General features: G+C 47.5%; 1 protein-coding gene across 2 annotated transcripts; it reads left to right on the forward strand.

The window, feature by feature from the left end:
- The first annotated feature begins 4,108 nt into the window (after nt 1-4,108).
- On the forward strand, nt 4,109-22,883 carry LOC123770183 (uncharacterized). Of its 2 annotated transcripts, none has more exons than XM_069301345.1 (24): nt 4,109-4,249; nt 6,634-6,811; nt 6,913-7,082; nt 7,358-7,466; nt 7,963-8,059; nt 10,664-10,818; nt 10,967-11,122; nt 11,829-11,937; nt 13,409-13,489; nt 13,746-13,951; nt 14,574-14,663; nt 15,214-15,355; nt 15,747-15,856; nt 17,097-17,200; nt 17,586-17,702; nt 18,337-18,547; nt 19,014-19,151; nt 19,928-20,096; nt 20,374-20,473; nt 20,748-20,893; nt 21,531-21,644; nt 21,779-21,952; nt 22,177-22,251; nt 22,433-22,883. In XM_069301345.1, the coding sequence occupies exons 2-24, from the start codon at nt 6,638-6,640 to the stop codon at nt 22,588-22,590; spliced, it is 3,105 nt and encodes a 1,034-aa protein (XP_069157446.1). In that variant the 5' UTR covers nt 4,109-4,249; nt 6,634-6,637; the 3' UTR covers nt 22,591-22,883. The 2 variants fall into 2 exon arrangements, with proteins under 2 accessions (XP_069157446.1, XP_069157447.1); XM_069301346.1 differs by lacking the exon at nt 4,109-4,249 and adding an exon at nt 4,474-4,496.
- The last annotated feature ends 267 nt before the right edge of the window (nt 22,884-23,150 follow it).

A 23,150-nucleotide genomic window follows, 5' to 3' on the forward strand; every position in this document is an offset into this window, starting at 1 on the left:
TTCACCCTATGCCCCTGTTACCTAGCAGTAAAATAGGTACCTGGGTGTTAGTCAGCTGTCACGGGCGGCTTCCTGGGGGTAGAGGCCTGGTCGAGGACCGGGCCGCGGGGACACTAAAGCCCCGAAATCATCTCAAGATCTCAAGATAACCTAGTTGTGATTGCGGGGGGGGGGGGGGTTGAGTTGAGGGGGTTTCTAATTTCCTTTCTGAATCTTTTATCCTACACATCATTGTGTATTGCCCGTCTCTTCCTGTACCTGTCCTCGCCCCGCCCTTGCTACAAGTGCTGAAGCTTCCTCACAACTCTCAGAAGCTTGTGAGTCTCTTGTGAGTCTTCTACTGCTTGTTGTCGGGTGCAATATGAGAGCTTTGACCCGCCTCTGTGAACTCATATCACATATAAATACACAGACTGCCTGTCCCCGACAAAATGAATTTAATTAAAAAGGAGCTTCCCTCTAATATAGTCCAGTTATTCATTCATTTTCTAACATTTTTTATCCTTGGACACATTTTGTTCCCCGTCTGATAATTCATTACGAATATTATCATTCTTATCCTGGCTGATAGTTTTGTCTCAAAAATCGCTATAATTTGGAGTTATAGCTCCAGCACTCGTTCATGAAACTCTACTAGTTTGTTTATGAACCTATCTGCCACCAGGCTAGTCATAAACGTGAGAGACATGAGCTACAAGGAATGATCCTCACGTCACTAGAAAAAAGGGGAGCCACAGGCGAGACATGTTCACGGCATATAAAATTGTGAAAAGGAATAGATAGATGAAAACACGCTATTTTACCACCAAATGTTAAACTCTGGTAGAAACTAAATATCAGGAACCACAGGGATATTACAAAGGTCTTTACTGACATACAAGTAAAGCAGCGGAGGACATCAGAGAGAGAGAGAGAGAGAGAGAGAGAGAGAGAGAGAGAGTGGGAGAGACTGGCTCCGTACTCAGCTTCAAGGGTGTGGATATGCCAGAGTCTGCCAGGACTGTCTATACCAGTCAACTGGTGGCTGGCGCTTCAGGTATACCAAGACAAGAGGTATATCAACATAATTGGCAATCCAAGATCGCAGGTATACCAGACACAGTATACCAGGATCACAGCATACTGCCACGGTATACCAGGATCACAGGTATACTACTAGGGTATACCAGGATCACAGGTATACTGCCACGGTATACCAGGATCACAGGTATACCGCCAGGGTATACCAGGATCACAGGTATACTGCCACGGTATACCAGGATCACAGGTATACTGCCACGGTATACCAGGATCACAGGTATACCGCCAGGGTATACCAGGATCACAGGTATACTGAGGGCCACACTCTTACCCTTGGTAACAATGAGTTCAATGAGTCGCTAAAATCACTCGCTTCGTCATGATTGGTTGACGCGGCGTGTGACGTGTCGCGAGCTGATTGGTTCATTCTGAGAGAGAGAGAGAGAGAGAGAGAGAGAGAGAGAGAGAGAGAGAGAGAGAGAGAGAGAGAGAGAGAGAGAGAGAGAGAGAGAGATATTAAATGTGTACTCACCTAGTTGTGCTTGCGGGGGTTGAGCTCTGGCTCTTTGGTCCCGCCTCTCAACTGTCAATCAACTGTTTCTACTACTACTATTTTTTTATTTTTTTTTCACCACACACACACACACACACACACACACACACACACACACACACACACACACACACACAGGAAGCAGCCCGTAGCTGTGTAACTTCCAGGTACCTATTTACTGTTAGGTGAACAGGTTCATCAGGGTGAAAGAAACTCTGCCCATTTGTTTCCATTGCGCCGGGGATCGAACCCGGACCCTTAGGACTACAGCATGTTGAAACACAATCGGGGATCCCAGGATCTATTCCCTGGCTAGGGACAAACATTTTGCACGTTTCTTTTCACCTAATGTTCTGTTCACCTAGCAGTAAATAGGTACCCGGGAGTTAGACAACCGTTGTGGGGTTGCATTCTGGGAAGGTTCAGTAGTTCCACCTTGGGGGGATCTAGAGGCAAGTGTACACAGGCTTTCTGTCCCTGACAAAATAAATTAAACTTGCCCATTTGCACAACAAAAATTAACTCCCAAAATGTAAATAGCTACCCCTTAAACATTACAACTTTCTTTAACCAAAGTTGGACAGAAAATGATTCCTTCTGAAGGAATAACTAAAGCAAAAGAAAATATTTCAGACCAGAAAGGTTTGTCGGGGACAAGACTGTGTATATATATACATCTTTTAGGCTTGTATCGAGTTTTCCCCCATAGTTTATACTACTGACCTTCCCAACGATGCAACTCTGAAACAGTTAAGTAAAGTAAATTTTATTCAGGAAAGTACATACATAGTTGATTTACAAACATAATGTTGGATTTATAGATAGAACTAGTACATACAATACCTAAAGCCACTAGTACGCATAGCCTTTCGGGCAAAGTTGACTAACTCCCTGGTACCTATTTACTGCTAAGTGAACAGAGGGCGTAAGGTGATAGGAAAAGTGCCCAACCATTTGTGTCCCGGCTAGCAGGCACACCTGGCTTTACCGATGGTGAGTCAAGAACGAACCCAACTGTACTTCCGAAACCCTATGATTTCTATTACAAGGAAACTGCTATCTCCATTGAGAAGTTACCGCCTAATTACCCGCACAGTGAATGGGCCGAAACGCTGTGCGTACTAGTGCCATAGTATATAGTATAATATATACTATAGCATATAATATATTGTGTACTATATTCTATGGCATAGTATATACTGTATATTACGGCATAATATATAGTAGCTCTATCTAGAATAGTAGCTCTATCTAGAATAGTAGCTCTATCTAGAAACCCAACATTTTGTTTGTAACTCAGTTTGTATGTACTTTTTCCTATATAAATATTATCATTATTATCGTTAATTGTGATAATTAATGATAATACCCAAAACGCAGTGTGTATTAGTGGCTTTAGGCACTGTATGTACTAGCTCTAGCTATTAACCCAACATTATGTTTATAACTCACCTTGTATGTATGTACTGTTACCTGAAGAAACATTAAATTTGATTTGATTTATACATAGTGTGTATAGCGGGGGCCCCGCATTATAGTAGCTTAACTTAGAAACTGTACTTGTGGTCGATCTCGAACCCATTTATGATGTCACGACTTATACAGAATTTTGTAACTAGCTCATCAAGATTGTAACTTGCTTAGCTAAATGAATTGTGGGGTTCAGTCCCTGAGCCCATTATGTGCCTCTGTAACCCTCTCCACTACCGCCCACAAGATGGGTATGGGGTGCATAATAAATGATCTAAACTAATTAAACTATCATGCTCTCAGCAGGAGCTCCTGGACGGTGCTGAGTTCAGTCGTACAGGACGACCTCACAGCCCAGAAAATTAGGGTTCCGGATTTCAGTGACCAGAGAAGATCTATCTTGAGATGATTTCGTTTTTTTTTTAGTGTCCCCGCGGCCCGGTCCTCGACCAGGCCTCCACCCCCAGGAAGCAGCCCGTGACAGCTGACTAACACCCAGGTACCTATTTTACTGCTAGGTAACAAGATCAGTCTTGTTATTGAGAATGTTATAATGATGAGGATCAAATGTAATTACAGTTTTATAATAATGTTAGTTATTATTATTATTAATGCCAAAACTACAGATTCTTTAATAAATTAGTCTATCTCTATCTCAATTATGCATCATCATATTTCTTGAGCAATCCATATATGTTAGCTTCCTTATTGCTGACTTTATTGAATACATCGAAGCAGGTAATTAATCACATTATCATGTTCTGTATATATTTTAAATAGTTATTATTGTTATTATTGTACAGTATATCTAACATTAAGAGAAAGACAACAAGCCCCCTACAGGGCCCACGGGGGGCCCTTAATTCACACCGGTCCGGGTAACGACGCCCGGATGAGTCCAGATAGTGACATACGGGTGATAAAAGCTATAATCACATAATGCGTGAACAAACCACAGTGGCTACCGACACAGGTGAGGGAGGGGGGCGGCTCCTGGCCGCCAGCTGATACCACATATCACCCGGGAGCTTGTCAGGGAACGTGATTAGGAAATATATATTTTTTTATTGTGACACACCCCCCTTGCCTCCCCTCTCTACGTCCCCTCTTTCACCACCACAGCCACCACCATCACCACCACCACCACCACCACCACCATCACAACAAGTCCAGACGCCAGTAGGCTAACTCAACACCGAGGGCCAGGTAAGGCGGTCCGCTGCTCTCCTCATTCTTCACATCTGTTGCATAGTTGACCCGTTCATATACGTGCAAGACAACGACACCCGTGTTTACTATAACTACTTGCAACTGAAGAGTCAATGTAAGGAGTAGAAGCCGTCGTCAAGGCGCTTGCAGTCAACCATTTCACAAGAAGACTGGAGGAGGGATAACTAATTTAGAGGAATAGTGAGGGTTTTATATTGGCGACACAGTAACTGAGACGAGCGAGGTATTATACTTTAATATTATTATTATTATTATTGGATAAAAAAACCACACTTGTGTATTTTTTAAATTTATGTAAGGAATTTACACCAAATCTTTCGCACTCTCCTGAGTGCTTTGTCAAGGTCTGAGTGTGTGGTGAGGACCAGACTAAAATCTCAACGACTAATGATAAGTCGTCGAGATGTAAGTCTGGTCCTCACCACACACTCAGATCTTGACAAAGCACTCAGGAGAGTGCGAAACATTTGGTGTAAATTCCTTACATAAATTTAAAAAATACACAAGTGTTTTTTTTAATCCAATGCTATCAAATCAAATCAAATGTTTATTCAGGTAAAAGTACACACATACAAAATGAGTTACAAACATAATGTTGGATTTATAGATAGAGCTGGTACATACTATGCCTGAAGTCATTAATACGCACAGCGTTTCTGGCAAGGTGTGGGGGAAAAACACTTAAACTAAAACTAAATAATAAAATAAGAACATAAATTGAGTTGAATAAGGGGAAAAAAGAGTGGGGGGGGGGGGAAATGGCGGAAATCAGCAGTTATACAAGTTGGTCAACAGTGTTGATTGAAAATAGCAAGACATGGGTTGACATTTAGGGAGTAAGGTAGGTTACATGGTGCTTATTAGGTAGTACTTTATTATTATGTCTGTGAGAAGACATTGCCATTATTAATTATTATTATTATTTAAATTAAGACATAGACCGCAAGATCTTGAGAAGAGGAATCATGCAAGTAATGATAGAAGAGAGAGAGAGAGAGAGAGAGAGAGAGAGAGAGAGAGAGAGAGAGAGAGAGAGAGAGAGAGAGAGAGAGAGAAGGCTATGGAAGGAGACCAATGACTCGAGATCAGATGCGAGGTGAATTTCAATGGATTAGACAAACATATTTTCTCTGATCTGTCCAGACAAACACCTATCCTTTGAACTATCCAGACGAACAGCCGTCCACAGAAATATAACAGAACCATCCTAAACAAAAGCAAAGGAGATTTAGCACCCGGAAAAAAGGCTAAACAAATTTTAAGCACGAACAAAATGGGCAGCATTTTGGAAGCACATTGGACGAGATTCTGAGTGCCCCAAAGAAAGAAAGACAGAATTAAGAACAATAGAAATGAACTTCAAATTGTTAACGTCAACGTGGATTTCAAGGGCAGGACCGTACTGGCGTTTGAAAAGGCACAGTAGAGTCAGCTTACTAACATCAGATATGCTATCATCATTATAAGCACATACTGGCGACTTTAACTCAAGGAGAACTCACCAGAAACGTCATTATAAACATAGCAGAAAGATAGATGGAAGATACACACTCAGATGATCCATAGTGATGTAGGGAAGTACTTCTTCGTCAGTGTAAGAACAGTGAGCAAGAGGAATGACCACTTAGGGAGAGTACTTAAGACCAACGCCATACATAGTTACATGTGTGAACGGCCAACAAGAGGGTCGGCTGCCATTGTACCAGGCGTTCAGAGATTGAACAATTCAGGTGTTATAACATGATGAACTGCTGGAGAACACGGAACATAATATGTACTCCTACGTGGACTATGAACATCAGGAGGTGATACCATAAGTTATCTGTTATTGTTCAGGTTATCTTGGGTTATATTGTGGGTGATGGGACGGTTATCGTAGAGGACGGTGCTGCCCTCTACCTCCTTCCTCTTCTGCATGTTAACCCAAGCCCATCTTCCCTCCCTCCCTCTACACCCACACTGCTGTCTGCTGCTGGCCGCATCTGTCTGCTACTGCTCCTGCTGCCTGCATCTATATGCTGTTGCTGCTATTGCTTGCAACTGTCTGCTGCTGCTGCCTGTAACTATCTGCTGTTGCTGCTGCTGCTGTAGAACTGTGGTCTATGTCCTAAACTCACAAACGAAGTCCCCGGTTTCAATCTTCGGGGAGGACAGAGGCGGTTGAGCACCTTTCCTTTCACCTGATGATGCTGTTCGCTTAGCAGTTAAGTACGCACCCAGGAGTTTGCCAACTGTTGTGGGTTGCATCCTGCGGTAGATGAGTGGCCCTGGATAACCCAGAGTACAGGCTTACTGTCCCCCCACGACAAAAGATAATTAAATAAAAGCTGTCATACATATTCTGTGGACCTGTGTTTCAGAGAGATGAGAGTAGCGGCGGTGATGGTGGCCCTGATGGCCCTGGGGGGCCAGCAGGGCGTCCAGGGCCAGACAGGGTGCACTCCTGTCACCCCCAATCAGGATCACCCCATCCCTGATTTCTCAGCCACCTTGGCCGGCTCCTTCACCTTCGTAGTGGAGATGACCAGCGAAACTCAGGTGAGATAGATCTACCTACCTACCTACACCAGCCGATCTACCTACCACAACAACCACCCCCCACGTGATCTACCACCCTCTCCCTCCTCTTCCCCTCATAGACGACAACCAGCTACGTGGAGGAGCGGCGAGAACGACGCGACTACCACGACTACCGCAGCGACACAGCGGCGGTGTCCGTCCTCACTGACGCTAATACCACAGTCTTCCACTTCTACCCTGACGTCCGCAAGTTTATCATCCAGTACGGGGAGTTCTGTGAAAGTTCCGGGTAAGTTTACCTCTGAGGTACCCGGGGCTCTGTCAGAGCTCTGGGTAGGTTTACCTCTGAGGTACCCGGGGCTCTGTCAGAGCTCCGGGTAAGTTTACCGTATAGTATGAAGAGTCTACACTTGTCTGAACTAATCACCATCACTAACAATTTTCTAATAAAATCCTTTGGTGAATATTTTCTGAAAAACTTTGTACACACACACACACACTCACACTCACACTCACACTCACACACAGCACGTGTAACTAACCCCACGCCCCCTCCACCCCCAGGGAGGCCCCAGCGTACAACCCCTGGGGCTGGTACGACGTGGACACGACCCACGGCGACCTGAGCTATGGTCCAGCCACCATCCTGAGGCTCTCATCCTTCATCGACACCGTCAGTACCTCCTGCATGTTCTCCTGTGTTCTCCTGTGGCCTGTTCTCCTGTGGCGTGTTCTCCTGTGTCCTGTTCTCCTGTGGCCTGTTCTGCTGTGGCCTGTTCTGCTGTGGCCTGTTCTCCTGTGTCCTGTTTTACTGTGTTCTGTTCTCCTGTGGCCTGTTCTCCTGTGGCCTGTTCTTCTGTTCTCCGCGTTTGTGGTTCATGTTATCACTACAGGTGCTACATAGCCTTCCCGGCTTGGTGCCGTCTTTTAATAATTACTTACGTCTTATAACCACTTGGACTGGTCGGTACAGCAACGTATTCACTTCATGCAAGGTCGGCGTTCGATCCCTCGATGATCCAAGGGGGTAAAGGCGCCGTTCCTTCACCCTCTTCCTCATATCCCAGCTCCTATCCTGTCCTAATCTCTCTTCCACGTGCTGTTCAGTCGTTCCGATGTAGCGATTTCTGCTCATAATTCTCTGAGAGATGTTTTCTGTCCTCCTGCAGGAGTTCGTGGGAGAAGTGACTATAGAGGGCGTGCGTAGTGAGTCCTGGAGAGCCTGTTTGGAGGGCAACAAGGTGGAGGTCCTCTACTCCTTCTCAGGTGAGAGCGTATACCTGTCTGTCTTCCCTGTGACGAGTACTCACCTGTTGTGTGTAATTAGGTGACGAGTACTCACCTGTTGTGTGTAATTAGGTGACGAGTACTCACCTGTTGTGTGTAATTAGGTGACGAGTACTCACCTGTTGTGTGTAATTAGGTGACGAGTACTCACCTGTTGTGTGTAATTAGGTGACGAGTACTCACCTGTTGTGTGTAATTAGGTGACGAGTACTCACTTGTTGTGTGTAATCAGGTGATGAGTACTCACCTGAGTGTGTGTAATTAGAAGCGCTTCCGCCTAATATGTATGTATTATATATAAGTAGGTACCAGGGCAATGACCTGTCCTCACACTTAATGCATATATAGCAATTGTGATGGCATCGACCACAGCGTGGCAATTCCCGTGCTTTAGTGAGACTCTGAGACTCTGTGGGACTGACAGAGAACTTGTTCTTCCAGCTTGTTGTGGCTTGCAAACCATAGGTAACCGGTGCTTGTCTAGTTGTGATCAACCAGCATGTGCAAGCTGATTGGTAGTGTTCTAGGGAAGACTGGGATGGTAAAGCTCTAAGCTTTACAATCTCAGCTTTAGCAAATTAAGCTTTACTAACAGGAGTCAGAAGTCATCTTTTTCCCGACACCATAAATTCAAGGAATGTATTTATATGTATATGTGGATGAAAAAGTATTTTGGATGTTTTCGGCAAATTCTATGTTAAAAAAATAAATCAAATCACGTTGTATACAATAATTAAAGAGTTGGGGTGGGAGGAGAACATACTCAAGCCTTCAGGGAGAACCCACAAGATCTTCTCTGTATGCCCTTTATTCTCTTCTCCCAGGCTATGTGTCCCTAAAATTGCATCAGAGATGGCACCCCTTTGGATGAAAAATCCATTACGGGCTAATGGATGGCAACCATAAGTTGGATCTATTCATAGCTTAGTAGTAGGGGGTTGATAGCCAGGGTAGGTTGATACGGAGAAGCTGTTACCCATGCAGCAGGTCCATATCAGTCATCAATCAGTCATCATAAGGACCCTGGCGGGTGTGACAAGAGGCTGGGACACACTCCTCAGAGTACACTTGACAGTGATGACGGTGGTGCTGCCGTCAAGGTGGTGTTGCCAGTCCTCCTCGCACGCCAGGAGCTTGACCGCCATGGGTGCCAGGTTAAGGAACGCTGGCGGGTCGCAGTAGAAGTCTCTGACGATCTTGTAATAATGCGCTCGAAACACCCTCTCGTCTCTGGCCCTGAGGTTGGGCACGGCACTCACCAGGTCGAGTGCCAGCAGGTCCCTCTCCCCAGCTGTCACCAGCCTGTGGTGTGACGTTACTCTCGTCACGCACGTTATGTGTTCGCCGGTGTCACGCAGGTGGAAGTCTACTGTCATGTTTAGGGTGACGAATTTCCTGCCAGTGTAGGTCGGCTGGTGGGCCGGCTGGTGGGCCAGCTGGTGGGTGGAGAGGTAGGCCGTGTAGGTGCAGGCGGTGGCAGGCCAGCAGTGCTGACATATGCCCCACCTCAGGGTAGTCAGGTGCTCGATCCGGGAGCTGCTGACCAACACGCCAGACGGGCACGACAAGGCCACCTTCCGTCCCAGGTGGGATATATCACACCATATCTGGGCCTCCGGGGCCACTGGGGCCTCCGGGGTCTCCGGTACCATTGACGGGGATCTGATACACCAGTTCTGAGCCCCCGGTGGGGGTCTGATCGGCCAGTTCTGTGTAACTGGTAACTTCGGAGGGGATTTGTCACGCTGTGCAACTGGTGCCGTCTGTAGGGAACTGTCACTGGACCAGCTCTGTGCCACTGATGCCCCCAGGGCGGCTCTAAGACACCGGGCCCTTACCTCTGGCGTCCCTGGGGGTGACCTGGTGTCTGGTGCCCCAGGAGGCGGGTCTGGGGCCCCAGGAGGCGGGTCTGGGGACCCAGGAGGCGGGGCACCAATGATCGCCGTGTTGTGTCGGAAAAAATCCATAGTTATAATAAAATTTTAGTTTACTTAAAATTGTAAACTTATAGACACAAAAAATAGTGTATATTGAACCGGAAATGTGAACTTGACCGGCAGACACGTTCAGCTTTCTCTTGTACACACGCGCGCTTTCAGACACACGCACGTACGCACGCACGCACACACGCACGCACTACACTACCCACGGGTCGTGACTAGGTTGCTGGGCCCCACACCAAGGCGCCCCAACACACCCACAACACCACCAACAAACCTGACCTCAGACACCTGAATGAACATTTACATGTCAAACAATATTCTCCAAGCAGCGCCCCCCCCTCCTCCCACATGGACAGGACCTCTCCCCCCTTTACCTAACAGGACCTGACACCTGATGCATCTGTTCACCTAGCAGTAACTAGGTGCCCGGGAGTTAAGCAACCATTGCGGGTTGCATCCAAGGGGAAAAGGAGACCACGATAAGCTTGACTCTAGAACAAGCTTCACTTAGAGTCAGAGAGGTAGGTAGATATCTGCCTCCTACAAGTAGATATAGAGGCTGTATCTACTGGTAGTTAGTGGCAAATAGATCAGAGAGCCTTGGAGTAGATGGATTAACCAGGTGTGACGGTGGTTACAGAGGTGCCTTGGAGCATGCCTTACGCCAACTACTTCAGCGAGGGAGACGGCCGCCTTCCCGTACAGATCGACGTCAAGTTCATGGACGGGAGCGCCGCCTGGCAGTACAACGTGGTCGAGTTCCTGCCCTACGTGGGCCTCCACACCGAACTGGAGGTGGGTGCTGGTCGGTCTGTCTGCTGGTGTTGGTCTGAGTGTGCGTGTGTGTCTGTTAATGTTGGTGTCGGTCTGCATATCTCTGTGTGTGTTTATAATTGTTTTATCTCATGTTCCGTGTGTGGGTAATCCTGCCGTGCCCCCACAGACACCCCGAGGCCTCGCCTGTGAGAACACTGTGGGCGTGGTCGCCGACCTCAAGATCCCAGACATCCCTTGGCACTTTAGCCTGGCCGAGGAGTATATCAACAACTCCGAGATTGAAGGAAGCTCGTACGGCAAGCAGCACCTGGATAAGCTGCAGGTGGGTGTGTGTGTGGGTGTGTGTGTGGGTGTGTGGGTGTGGGTGGGTATGTGAGGGGTGTGGGAGAGGGGTGTGGGGGAGGGGAAAGGGTGTGGGGAAATGTCTGTTACGTTCCCTCATTGTAATTTTCTTCTTTTTGTTTCAACATTGCTTCTCTTACTTGGCCACTACTACTTGGCCATTTCCCTTCAGAAGATCTGATGTCATAATGTTTGCTTGTATATCTTTCTTCCCTCCGGTGAGGTGAGATCTTAGTTCCTTTCTTCATAGCTCTGTCCCCTTACCGCAGGAACGAGTCTTGTGGCACATCTTTCGACCTGATAAGGGAAAGTTATATGTATATCGGGGCTGCGTATCTATGTGTGGGTCTCACGTACGTTGTAACGTGTAACCTTTGAAAGATTCCATTGTTAGCGAGGGCCTCTGGTGGCAGCGTTCTGGTGTAGTAAGCTGTCAGAGAGCTGTTCTGTGTCGTGTTGACTGCTGTTCCTATCCTTGAAACTTTTCGCTTGTTTTAATAATATACTTCTCCTCAACACCCACAACATACCTCCACCGCCCCAACATACTCCTCTCCCCATATCATACCTCCACCACCAGTACATATCTCCACAACTCCCCCCCCCCAAACATACCCCTACCACAGCATACCACAACAACATACCCCCCTTCCCATTCTACTAAGTACTCGCCTCTCGTCCACCAGCTGACGTACGCAGGCAACATCTCTATGGTAAGCCTGACCTTCACCGCCGCTGACGACGCTCCGCCCGACGCTCAGTTCGAAATGGAAGCCATTCACGACTTCAACACAGGTGAGAGACGCTCCAGACTGACTCTATATACCACCCAAACCACCAGGGGGGCTCTATATACCACCCAAACCATCAGGGGGGGCTCTATATACCACCCAAACCACCAGGGGGGGCTCTATATACCACCCAAACCATCAGGGGGCTCTATATACCACCCAAACCAACAGGGGGCTCTATATACCACCCAAACCATCAGGGGGCTATATACACCACCCAAACCACTAGGGGGCTCTATATACCACCCAAACCACCAGGGGGGCTCTATATACCACCCAAACCACCAGGGGGCTCTATATACCACCCAAACCAACAGGGGGCTCTATATACCACCCAAACCATCAGGGGGCTCTATATACCACCCAAACCACCAGGGGCTCTATATACCACCCAAACCACCAGGGGGGCTCTATATACCACCCAAACCATCAGGGGGCTCTATATACCACCCAAACCACCAGGCGCTCTATATACCACCCAAACCACCAGGGGGGCTCTATATACCACCCAAACCACCAGGGGGCTCTATATACCACCCAAACCAACAGGGGGCTCTATATACCACCCAAACCACCAGGGGCTCTATATACCACCCAAACCACCAGGGGGGCTCTATATACCACCCAAACCACCAGGGGGCTCTATATACCACCCAAACCATCAGGGGGCTCTATATACCACCCAAACCACCAGGGGGCTCTATATCCTTACCTCGTGGCTACAGCGCGCCTCTCTTATATGCACTAGCTCTATCTAGAAATGTTGGATTTCTAGATAGAGCTAGTATGCCTAAAGCCAGTAATACGCACAGGGTTTCCGGGAAATATAATATACTTGATAACGGGTTGAGCCAGCGTTGGTATTTTTGTCGTTATTATTACTATTGTTGGATTTATTGACTACTACCACTTCTGAAAATTATACTACAATTACTATTACTATTTACCACCGCATCTACCAAAACTACATTTATCACCGTTCTACAACCCTCTTACTACTATTAAACCTTCTACTCCTGCTACAACCACTGATATATCCATTACTATCTATTAAATCTAATTACTACCATTAAACCAAAATGACTATTGTACCCTCGGTGTCCATAAGCTTTTTATTCTTTAGTCTCTCATACTTTCTCTCTATGAGCTCCGTTTTCTACGCATGTTCCCGCGCAATCCAACCCGTTCTCTCTAATAATATATCGTATTTTGACGGCAAACTCTTCAACGGACAAAATATGATGTACTATAAACCATAGCGGCTCGCAAACATCCACGTTTTCCTGTGTTTGGGTAGGGTAGGTTAGGTTAGGTTCAAGGGTTTTAGTACACCATAATCTGTCCGTTGTGACAGTTCGAGAGGATGGGCTATTCTATTAATCCACTTTTCCAACGTACCCAAATCTGCTCGACATCGCTGGGGCCTGCTCGAACCTGCTCGACATCGTTCGACCCAACTTGCCGTGGGTGTTCAGGAGTTCAATACATTCTGAACAGAGAGTTTGGCAACTGTACCCTGTCGTTCATCCCGGCGTTCAGCTTCGACTCCCACTTTGGTACGTTGTTCAACATTGTTCATGTTTTATTATTATTGTTGTTGAGAGAGAGAGAGAGAGAGAGAGAGAGAGAGAGAGAGAGAGAGAGAGAGAGAGAGAGAGAGAGAGAGAGAGAGAGAGAGAGAGAGAGAGAGAGAGAGAGAGAGAGAAAAAAAAAGAGAGAGAGAAAAAGAGAGAGAGAGAAAGAGAGAGAGAACGAGAACGTTCGAACGGGTCGGAAAATGACCTCCGTTTCCCTCGCTGTGTTCCCTTCCAGCGGGGTTCATTGGGTCCGGGGGTTCGTTACTCTCCCCGAACGCCCTCTTCCACATCGACGACTCTTACGCCTTCGTCGGGGAAAGGTCGACTCGTAGCATCGAGGGCGACCTCTACACCTCCACTCGACTCCACGACATCCCGGACCCAACCACCAACGGCGTCGACACGTACTCGAAGGCCGTCCTCGAGTATTACTTCTCCCAGGTGAGTCGTCTGACCGTATCAGTATTACAAATTTCCAAGCACACTTTGCTTTAACAGATTGTATGACTGCAGGGCGCAAACAGCAATAGCCTCTCTGATCAGGGGTTCACTCGAGATGTTAGCGTACATATACTCTCGAACCTGGACACAGGTAAATGTTTAAGGTAATAACTCGTGAGCCATCAATGAGTGTCAATGATAGATCACCTATCTGAGTTGCCCGTTTTCTATATGTTTCATCATGGAAGGGGCCTCGTAGCCTGGTGGATAGCGCGCAAGACTCGTAATTCTGTGGCGCGGGTTCGATTCCCGCACGAGGCAGAAACAAATGGGCAAAGTTTCTTTCACCCTGAATGCCCCTGTTACCTAGCAGTAAATAGGTACCTGGGAGTTAGTCAGCTGTCACGGGCTGCTTCCTGGGGGTGGAGGCCTGGTCGAGGACCGGGCCGCGGGGACACTAAAAAGCCCCGAAATCATCTCAAGATGGACTTTTATAGGTCGTGGTGGAGGAAAGCTGCAGAGGTTTTTGTGGGTGGATGAGTAGATGTAGATGTTGGGTGAGTAGATGTTGGGTGAGTCATTGGGTGATGTGGAGTAGTGACCTGACGTGTGGGTGTTTCAGGGTGTGGAGGTGACCCCGGCTGGCACCGTACCGGTCAACATTCCTCTACGAGGTGACCTCTTTGTCTACAACTCTTCAAATTTGATGCAGGTGAGCTTTGCCAGCGTGTACACGCGCGCACACACACATACACATACACACACACACACACACACACACACACACACACACACACACACACACACACACACACACACACACACACACACATAGATGGTAAAATTATATAATTGTTGGCAACATATGCTACACTTAAATAAGAATAAGCAGCAGTTGTAAAGTATTCCTGGACAGAGACCGGCCCGCGGGGTCACTGATTCCCGAAATCGTCAACAGGTATTCACATCACAAAAAAATACCTATTTAAATAGATAGAAAGACCTGCTACTAAATTAGTACTAGACACGAAACATCCAATCTTGCCCCCCTCCATTTGCTTATCTTCCCCCCCCCCCTCCCCCCAACTAGCCCCAAGCCCCCCCAACCCCCTCCATCCCCAGACCCCCTCCAGACCCCAGACCCCTCTGATGACCAGGAAACAACCTAACGATACAATATACTGTCAACAAGTGTCTAAGCTTAAACGGTGAAGGGGAAGTATAGCACAAGTATGACAAGTGCAAGACGACCTCTGCTGCAGGTGGTGGGGACGCAGACGACCAACTTCTACGACTTCCAGGAGATAACTCTGTACTCCGAGCAGGAGTTCTCCGTCCAGGAGTGTTATGAGAGGCATGACGACCGCTGGACCAACCTGGATATCTTCTTCCCCGCCACGAGAGGTAGGTGTGGGGGCAGGCAGGGAGGGAGGGAGGGAAGGTAGGAGGCAGGGAGGCAGGGAGGTAGGGAGATACAGTCATTATTAAAATTATTATAACAAGTCCATATTGGTCATTTATTTCCTCTATTTATTCTTCTCCTGACCCCACACTAACCCCCGTCTTGACCCCACCACTAACCCCCGTCCTGACCCCACCACTAACCTCCGTCCTGACCCCACCACTAACCAACGTCCTGACCCCACCACTAACCCCCGTCCTGACCCCACCACTAACCCCCGTCCTGACCCCACCACTAACCAACGTCCTGACCCCACCACTAACCCCCGTCTTGACCCCACCACTAACCCCCGTCCTGACCCCACCACTAACCCCCGTCCTGACCCCACCACAGCTGAGCAGTTCGCCGTGGTGGAGGAGCAGATCAAGAGGTTTAAACACGAGCTCATCTTACAACTGTTAAGGATTGGACACATGTCTCCTGTGAGGCTCGCTGACATTCAGGTAAGTCAGCCTTCCCTATCTGCCCTTACCTCAGTCACTAGGGCAAGCTCCTCCCTTTACCTCAGTCACCAGGGCAAGCTGTGTCTTTCCTTTACCTCAGTCGCTAGGGCAAGCTGTGTCTTTCCTTTACCTCAGTCACCAGGGCAAGCTGTGTCTTTCCTTTACCTCAGTCGCTAGGGCAAGCTGTGTCTTTCCTTTACCTCAGTCGCTAGGGCAAGCTTTGTCTTTCCTTTACCTCAGTCACTAGGGCAAGCTGTGTCTTTCCTTTACCTCAGTCGCTAGGGCAAGCTGTGTCTTTCCTTTACCTCAGTCGCTAGGGCAAGCTGTGTCTTTCCTTTACCTCAGTCGCTAGGGCAAGCTGTGTCTTTCCTTTACCTCAGTCGCTAGGGCAAGCTGTGTCTTTCCTTTACCTCAGTCGCTAGGGCAAGCTGTGTCTTTCCTTTACCTCAGTCGCTAGGGCAAGCTGTGTCTTTCCTTTACCTCAATCACTAAGGCAAGCTATCAGCCCACAAAATCTGAATACTAGTTCAGATAAGACAACTATCTAAAGTTAACCCTTGTGATTGTCCCAATAACTAGCCCCCGACCTACCCATCGTCCCTAAAACTATCCCACATGCAACTCCTACACAGTCCCTAATCTATAATGTACAGACTCCACAACCCCCTATAACTAATCGACAACCCCTTATAACTAGTCGAGAGCCCCTTATAACTAGTCGACAGCCCCTTATAACTAGTCAAGAACCCCTATAACTAGTCGAGAGTCCCTTATAACTAGTCGACAGCCCTGAAACAGTCCACAAGTAATTATCAGAAGAGAGGACCAAGCCAGTACTAGCGAATGGTTTTTAGTAATCACTCCACGAATGATCACTAACAATAGTCCCTGACCCCTGAAACACAATCTAACCATTACCTTCCCCCAAACATGTCCCTAGCCCTCACGTAGCCCCTTAAACTAGTCTTCAACCCCCCAACATAACCAGCCCAACCACTTGGGCTGGACGGTAGAGCGACAGTCTCGCTTCATGCAGGTCGGCGTTTAATCCCCGACCGTCCAATTGGTTGGGCACCATTCCTAACCCCTGTTCCATTCCTTCATTCCTTCCCCGTGGCGCAGGCGGCGGGCCGGGCGAGGTTACACACACCCACACATTGACTCCAAGAGCCTATAAGCCCCCTGCCCACGTTAACAAAGATTACCATGACGGCTGCTTGACCTCCAGACACTCCCTCAGGTGCAGGACGGCGTATCAGGGGTGATCCCCAACACCACAGACGCCGACACCATCGTCGCCTCCGTCAGGCTGCTGGAGAGAGCTCCTTACATCTTCTCCTACAGGTATGAGAGACGTTTAGGGGTTCAGAGTGTAGTGGAAAGTTTAGGAGAAATGTGTCCTAAGAATTGAAGCAGGTGTGGAAGCATAGAGAAATGGGGTCCAAGAGCTGTAGCAGGTGTGGAAGCATAGAGAAATGGGGTTCCAAGAGCTGTAGCAGGTGTGGAAGCATAGATAAATGTGTCCCCAAGAGTTGTAGCAGGTGTGGAAGCATAGAGAAATAGGGTTTAAGAGCTTGACGAGACCCAAGGAGCGTGGATTAACCAGAAGAGACAAAGATGACTGTGTATACCTCCCCTGTGTCTTCTCCACGTGTCTTCTCACTATTCATACACCTGTTGCCCCAAGCATGTGTGCACCAGCAGGTGTCTAACTACCTGTCCTCCTCAGGGAGCCATTGGACGAGCCCTACGAAGCTCCCGGGAACAAAGAGAAACTGTTTAAGGACATCACTGAAACAGAGGACTGTGCCTCGCTCTGTAGCAAGGAGGAGCTCTTCAAGTGCAAGTAAGATATATATATATATATATATATATATATATATATATATATATATATATATATATATATATATATATATATATATATATATATATATATATATATATATATAAGTGATTGAGAAATCACAAAGATATTTTTACCTTATATACATATAAAAAACTGTGCCAAGTTAGTATCGACTTTCTTTACCCCGTTTATTTACGAATATTGTGTTTATTGTGCACCCCATACCAATCCTGTGAGCGGTAGCGCAAAAATGATTACAGAGGGCACAAAAGGTCTTCATCAGACCTCAACGGAGATTATTACATTAACAATAACACCTGTTTTGCACACACCTTATAATTATAATGTCAGCTAGTAACAGAAATGGTTCCATTTCAATAGCTTTGTATTTACAATTATTATATATCAATGGTAGGACTTTTCGCTGCCACAAGTGCTTTAGCCGTGGTGGTCGTATAGATGACATGCTTGTTCACGTTAGGCTGACATGCTTTTCCCTCAAGACTAGGTCGCTTCTATGCCACACTTCACCTCCTAGTCTTGCTCTTACTGCTTCCAAGTCCTCCTGCCACCACGGCCTCCTGATCTTCCTGTTGCTACGACCTCCTAAGCCCCGACTCCTTGTCCCCAGGTCGTTCCACCACTGCGGCGAAGAGCAAGTGTGTTTCCTGAGTGCCCTCAACGGATCCGACGGGACCAGCTTGGACCAGTACAAGAAGTGCCGCCACTGGGTCTACGACCTCTCCAATGTCACCTTCGAAGACCCGCCCTCAGAGGTCGTCTACGACAAGATTCTCCACGCCATCAATGATAAGGATTTCAGTTTCAGCATTCCTTACAAGGTGGGTGTGGGGAGGTGTGGGGTGGTGTGGGGTGGTGTGGGGAGGTGTGGGGTGGTGTGGGGTGGTGTGGGGAGGTGTGGGGTGGTGTGGGGTGGTGTGGGGTGGTGTGGGGTGGTGTGGGGAGGTGTGGGGTGGCGTGGGGAGGTGTGGGGTGGTGCGGGGAGGTGTGTGGTGTGTAGTGAAGAGCGGGGGTGGGCGTGTGAGTGCTGTGAGGGGGGGTCTGCCACTCCCAACAACACCTGGTTAAGGAAACGTTTAAGCCCGTTAACCTTCCAGTCTTAAATGAACGATTAAAACAGATCTGACATGATCACGACATAAAAAATAAAGCGGATAATAAAACAAAAAGTAAACTCAAAATGCACGAAGTAAAACCAGGTAAACCAGGTTACCTAACCGTTATAGTGACAGTTAGGTGGCCCCCCCGCCCTGTTAGCACTAACAGCGCCCCCACTTGTCTTAACAGGAGGACCTAACAGTGACCTTCGTTGCCTCTGCCAGTCTCTTCTACCGAACACCGGACCCCAACGATGAGATCAGGGCTCAGTTCACTCTGGAGAGCTCAGCCACCACCATCGCTCATCCGGACAACCTTGTCTCCAATGTAAGGTCACGACACGGGGTCAGTGTAAGGTCACGACACGGGGTCAGTGTTGGGTCACGACACGGGGTCAGTGTAAGGTCACGACACGGGGTCAGTGTAAGGTCACGACACGGGGTCAGTGTAAGGTCACGACCCGGGGTCAGTGTAGGGGTCATTACACGGGGTCAGTGTTGGGTCATGACACGGGGTCAGTGTTGGGTCATTACACGGGGTCAGTGTTGGGTCATGACACGGGGTCAGTGTTGGGTCATGACACGGGGTCAGTGTTGGGTCATGACACGGGGTCAGTGTTGGGTCATTACACGGGGTCAGTGTTGGATCATGACACGGGGTCAGTGTTGGGTCATTACACGGGGTCAGTGTTGGATCATGACACGGGGTCAGTGTTGGGTCATTACACGGGGTCAGTGTTGGATCATGACACGGGGTCAGTGTAAGGTCACGACACGGGGTCAGTGTTGGATCATGACACGGGGTCATAAGTCTCGCTCTTGATCACCTTCAAACAAATTCATGTCCAAAGTAGTAGAAAATATCTCCCAACAGGAGTCTCTGTTGTCCCATACTGGGCGGGTCCCGTTTACATCCACACTCACAACACCCACGTGTTTTACAACTTCCATCATAGTCTCCTTGCTCTGTGCCTCTCTAGAGAGTGCTGAGTGAGGCACTTCAATCCTTCTTCATCTTAAGTAAGGTCATCATACCCCAGCTTAATCTCCGGCTTTGGCCGCTCCACCTGGCTCTTAACTGACCTTCCTCTAACTGTTGGGCAGATCACCCTGGTTGACCGGTGCCTGAAGCTGTGTGTAGACTGGCGGACCTTCCGCTGCGAGACTGTGGTCCACCTCAGGAGAGAGAAACAGTGTCTCATCGTGTCTAAACACTACCACGCCATCAACCAGACGGAGCTGGTGCCGCACACGGAGTCCTATATCTACTCCAGTGAGTTCCTGGTAGCTGGTTAGTGTGGTGGGCTCTCTTAAAGAGTCCCATGTGTTGCAGGTTCGAATCTCACACACGTAATGAACAAATATGGTGTAGTACTGGTAGTCTTAGTAGTACTAGTAGTCTAGTACGGTGGAGGGGAATGTATATGAGGAGTGATAGATATAACAAGGAGGAATATGTATAAGTCGGAAGGTAAACAATAATTTATATATGACATATTCTCTCTCTCTCTCTCTCTCACTCCCCCGGCTGACCTGGTGTGTGGTTGCAGGGTCGTACTTGGTGGACTACCAGCCCATCTTGGGGGGCGTGGCCCTCACTTCCAACGGTCCCGTCTACGCCAACGTCAACCATATTGAGACATGTGCTATGTAAGTGTGTATGCGTGTGTGTGTGTATGCGTGTGTATGTGTATGCGTGTGTGTGTGTGTATGCGTGTGTGTGCGCGTGTGTGTGTGTTCACATTTATAGTTTTTACTAAAGTTTTATATTATTTTATTAATGCAATAACAGTCTGGTATGATTACAGCTTCCGTTACCTTGTTATTATCTTGAATCACCAACTCGTACTCTCCCTTCCCTTCTCTACCCTCCCTCCCTTCCTTCCTTCCTTCCTTCCACCCTTCCACATGCCCTCCCCCGCAGGCACTGCTCCACCGAGACGAGCATCAAGTGCCAGAGCTTCGAGTGGTGCTACCTGGAGCTGGCGTGCCACCTACACCAGGAGCACTTCCTCGACGTGGCTGGCGGCGGCGGCTACGTTACCAACGCCTCCTGTATACACTACTCCAGTAAGTTTACACCTCCTGTATACACTACTCCAGTAAGTTTACACCTCCTGTATACACTACTCTAGTAAGTTTACACCTCCTGTATACACTACTCCAGTAAGTTTACATCTGTATACACTACTCCAGTAAGTTTACATCTGTATACACTACTCCAGTAAGTTTACATCTGTATACACTACTCCAGTAAGTTTACACCTCCTGTATACACTACTCCAGTAAGTTTACACCTCCTGTATACACTACTCTAGTAAGTTTACACCTGTATACACTACTCCAGTAAGTTTACACCTCCTGTATACACTACTCCAGTAAGTTTACACCTCCTGTATACACTACTCCAGTAAGTTTACATCTGTATACACTACTCCAGTAAGTTTACATCTGTATACACTACTCCAGTAAGTTTACATCTGTATACACTACTCCAGTAAGTTTACACCTCCTGTATACACTACTCTAGTAAGTTTACATCTGTATACACTACTCCAGTAGGTTTACATCTGTATACACTACTCCAGTAAGTTTACGCCTCCTGCATTCACTACTCCAGCTATGGAGGTGGTTTATTCGACACTAACAGCTATGTATTCGACATTAACATCAATGTATTCGACACTAACATCAATGTATTCGACAGAGAAGTCTGACGCCATCTTCAGCCAGTACCCCCACCAGGGCATGTCGACCGACAAGCACAAGCTGGCAGCTGTCAGGTCCGATTCCTCCAGCTGTGCCAAGTTCTGCCTTGACGGTAAGATGAGACAGTGCCAGGGGGTGCCAGGGGTGTTGTGAGACAGCCACAGAGGGGCCCCAACAGGTCATAATAGCAGCTAGTGACACTGGTTCGACACCTTGACTGACGATCCGTGTGCCTCTCTCCCTCAGATCCTGACGAGGTGTGCCAGAGCTTCGACTTCTGCTCGGAGTGCCACCAGGAAGAATACGGAGTGTGTGGGGAGGAGAATGAGGGTGCCAGGGGCCTGTGCTTCCTCGGCACTCACCACCTGGGTGAGAAGGGCCTCAAGCTCCTCACTGCGACAACATGCGACCATTATTCACGTAAGTATGGTAGTGGTGCCATTATCTATGGTAGCAGTATGCCAGGCAAATCATGGTTGCATGGTATCATGACCTCCCTCATCGCTACCATCATAGCAATATCAACCTTAAGTCGCTAAGGATCTCGCAGGACGTAAGCTGTTTAATGGTTATCGATTAAGCTGAGGTTACGGGGACGGATGTCTTAAGTAGTGTTTGTAAACATTGTGATCTGGTCTCCACAGGTGACCTCTTCGGTGACCTGGATTACGCCAGTTGGCTCGCCCAGCAGCAGCAGAATGACAACCAGTATACCCCAGGTCAGTATACCCCAGGTGTGTGTGTGTGAGTGAGAGAGCGCGAGAGCGAGAACGAGAGAGAGAGAGAGAGAGAGAGAGAGAGAGAGAGAGAGAGAGAGAGAGAGAGAGAGAGAGAGAGAGAGAGAGAGAGAGAGAGAGAGAGAGAGAGATAACACAGTAATCGTCCCGTGTCCCTCCCCAGGAGACATGACATGGCTGGCCTTCGGCATGATCTTCCTAGGTATCCTTCTAGCCATAGGGTTCCTGGGGCTGATGGTGGCCTACAGGCCGGGCTCCGTCCCCAAGGACCTCTCCATCACCTACGTCAACATCAAGACATCCGGGGTATCGGAAATTTAACTTCATGGAGCATAAATGAAAATTTTGTTATGTTTAGTTTTAAGATCTCCCGCTAGAGGAGGTGATCGTATTCAGCAGTCAGGTGTTGTGGGTCGTGGTCCAACTGAGCATCTTTAGTGTTAACTACTAGTGAGCGGGTTCAGTTGCCTTCTTAATATTATAGATCTCTGTTCCCCTCTGCAAACCTTAGATCTGATTACATGTTTATAACAGTATTTTCCATGTTTTTCTAAAGTATTTTATGACTATTATTACAATCAACAAAATTATTTGTGAATATAATATAATTATATTGTTTGTTTTTTAATAATCCTTAATAAAGATTAGTATATGATAATGAAATATGATGGTAAGTTGAACAGTTAATATTCCGAAGAGTTTTTGAATTGAAGCTTTTGATTGTATTGTTCTATCTTAACTAATGATTTTTTATTTTGTAATTAAAATGATCAATTCTTCAGGAAAATAATATGAAATATTGTTTAATAATATACGAAATATATTTTTAATTTTGATTTCATTTCTCAATCCATCTAAAATTAGCTGCCCAGCATCTGTGA

Source organism: Procambarus clarkii, chromosome 45, assembly GCF_040958095.1.
Source record: "Procambarus clarkii isolate CNS0578487 chromosome 45, FALCON_Pclarkii_2.0, whole genome shotgun sequence".
Taxonomy (NCBI): Eukaryota; Metazoa; Arthropoda; class Malacostraca; order Decapoda; family Cambaridae; genus Procambarus; species Procambarus clarkii.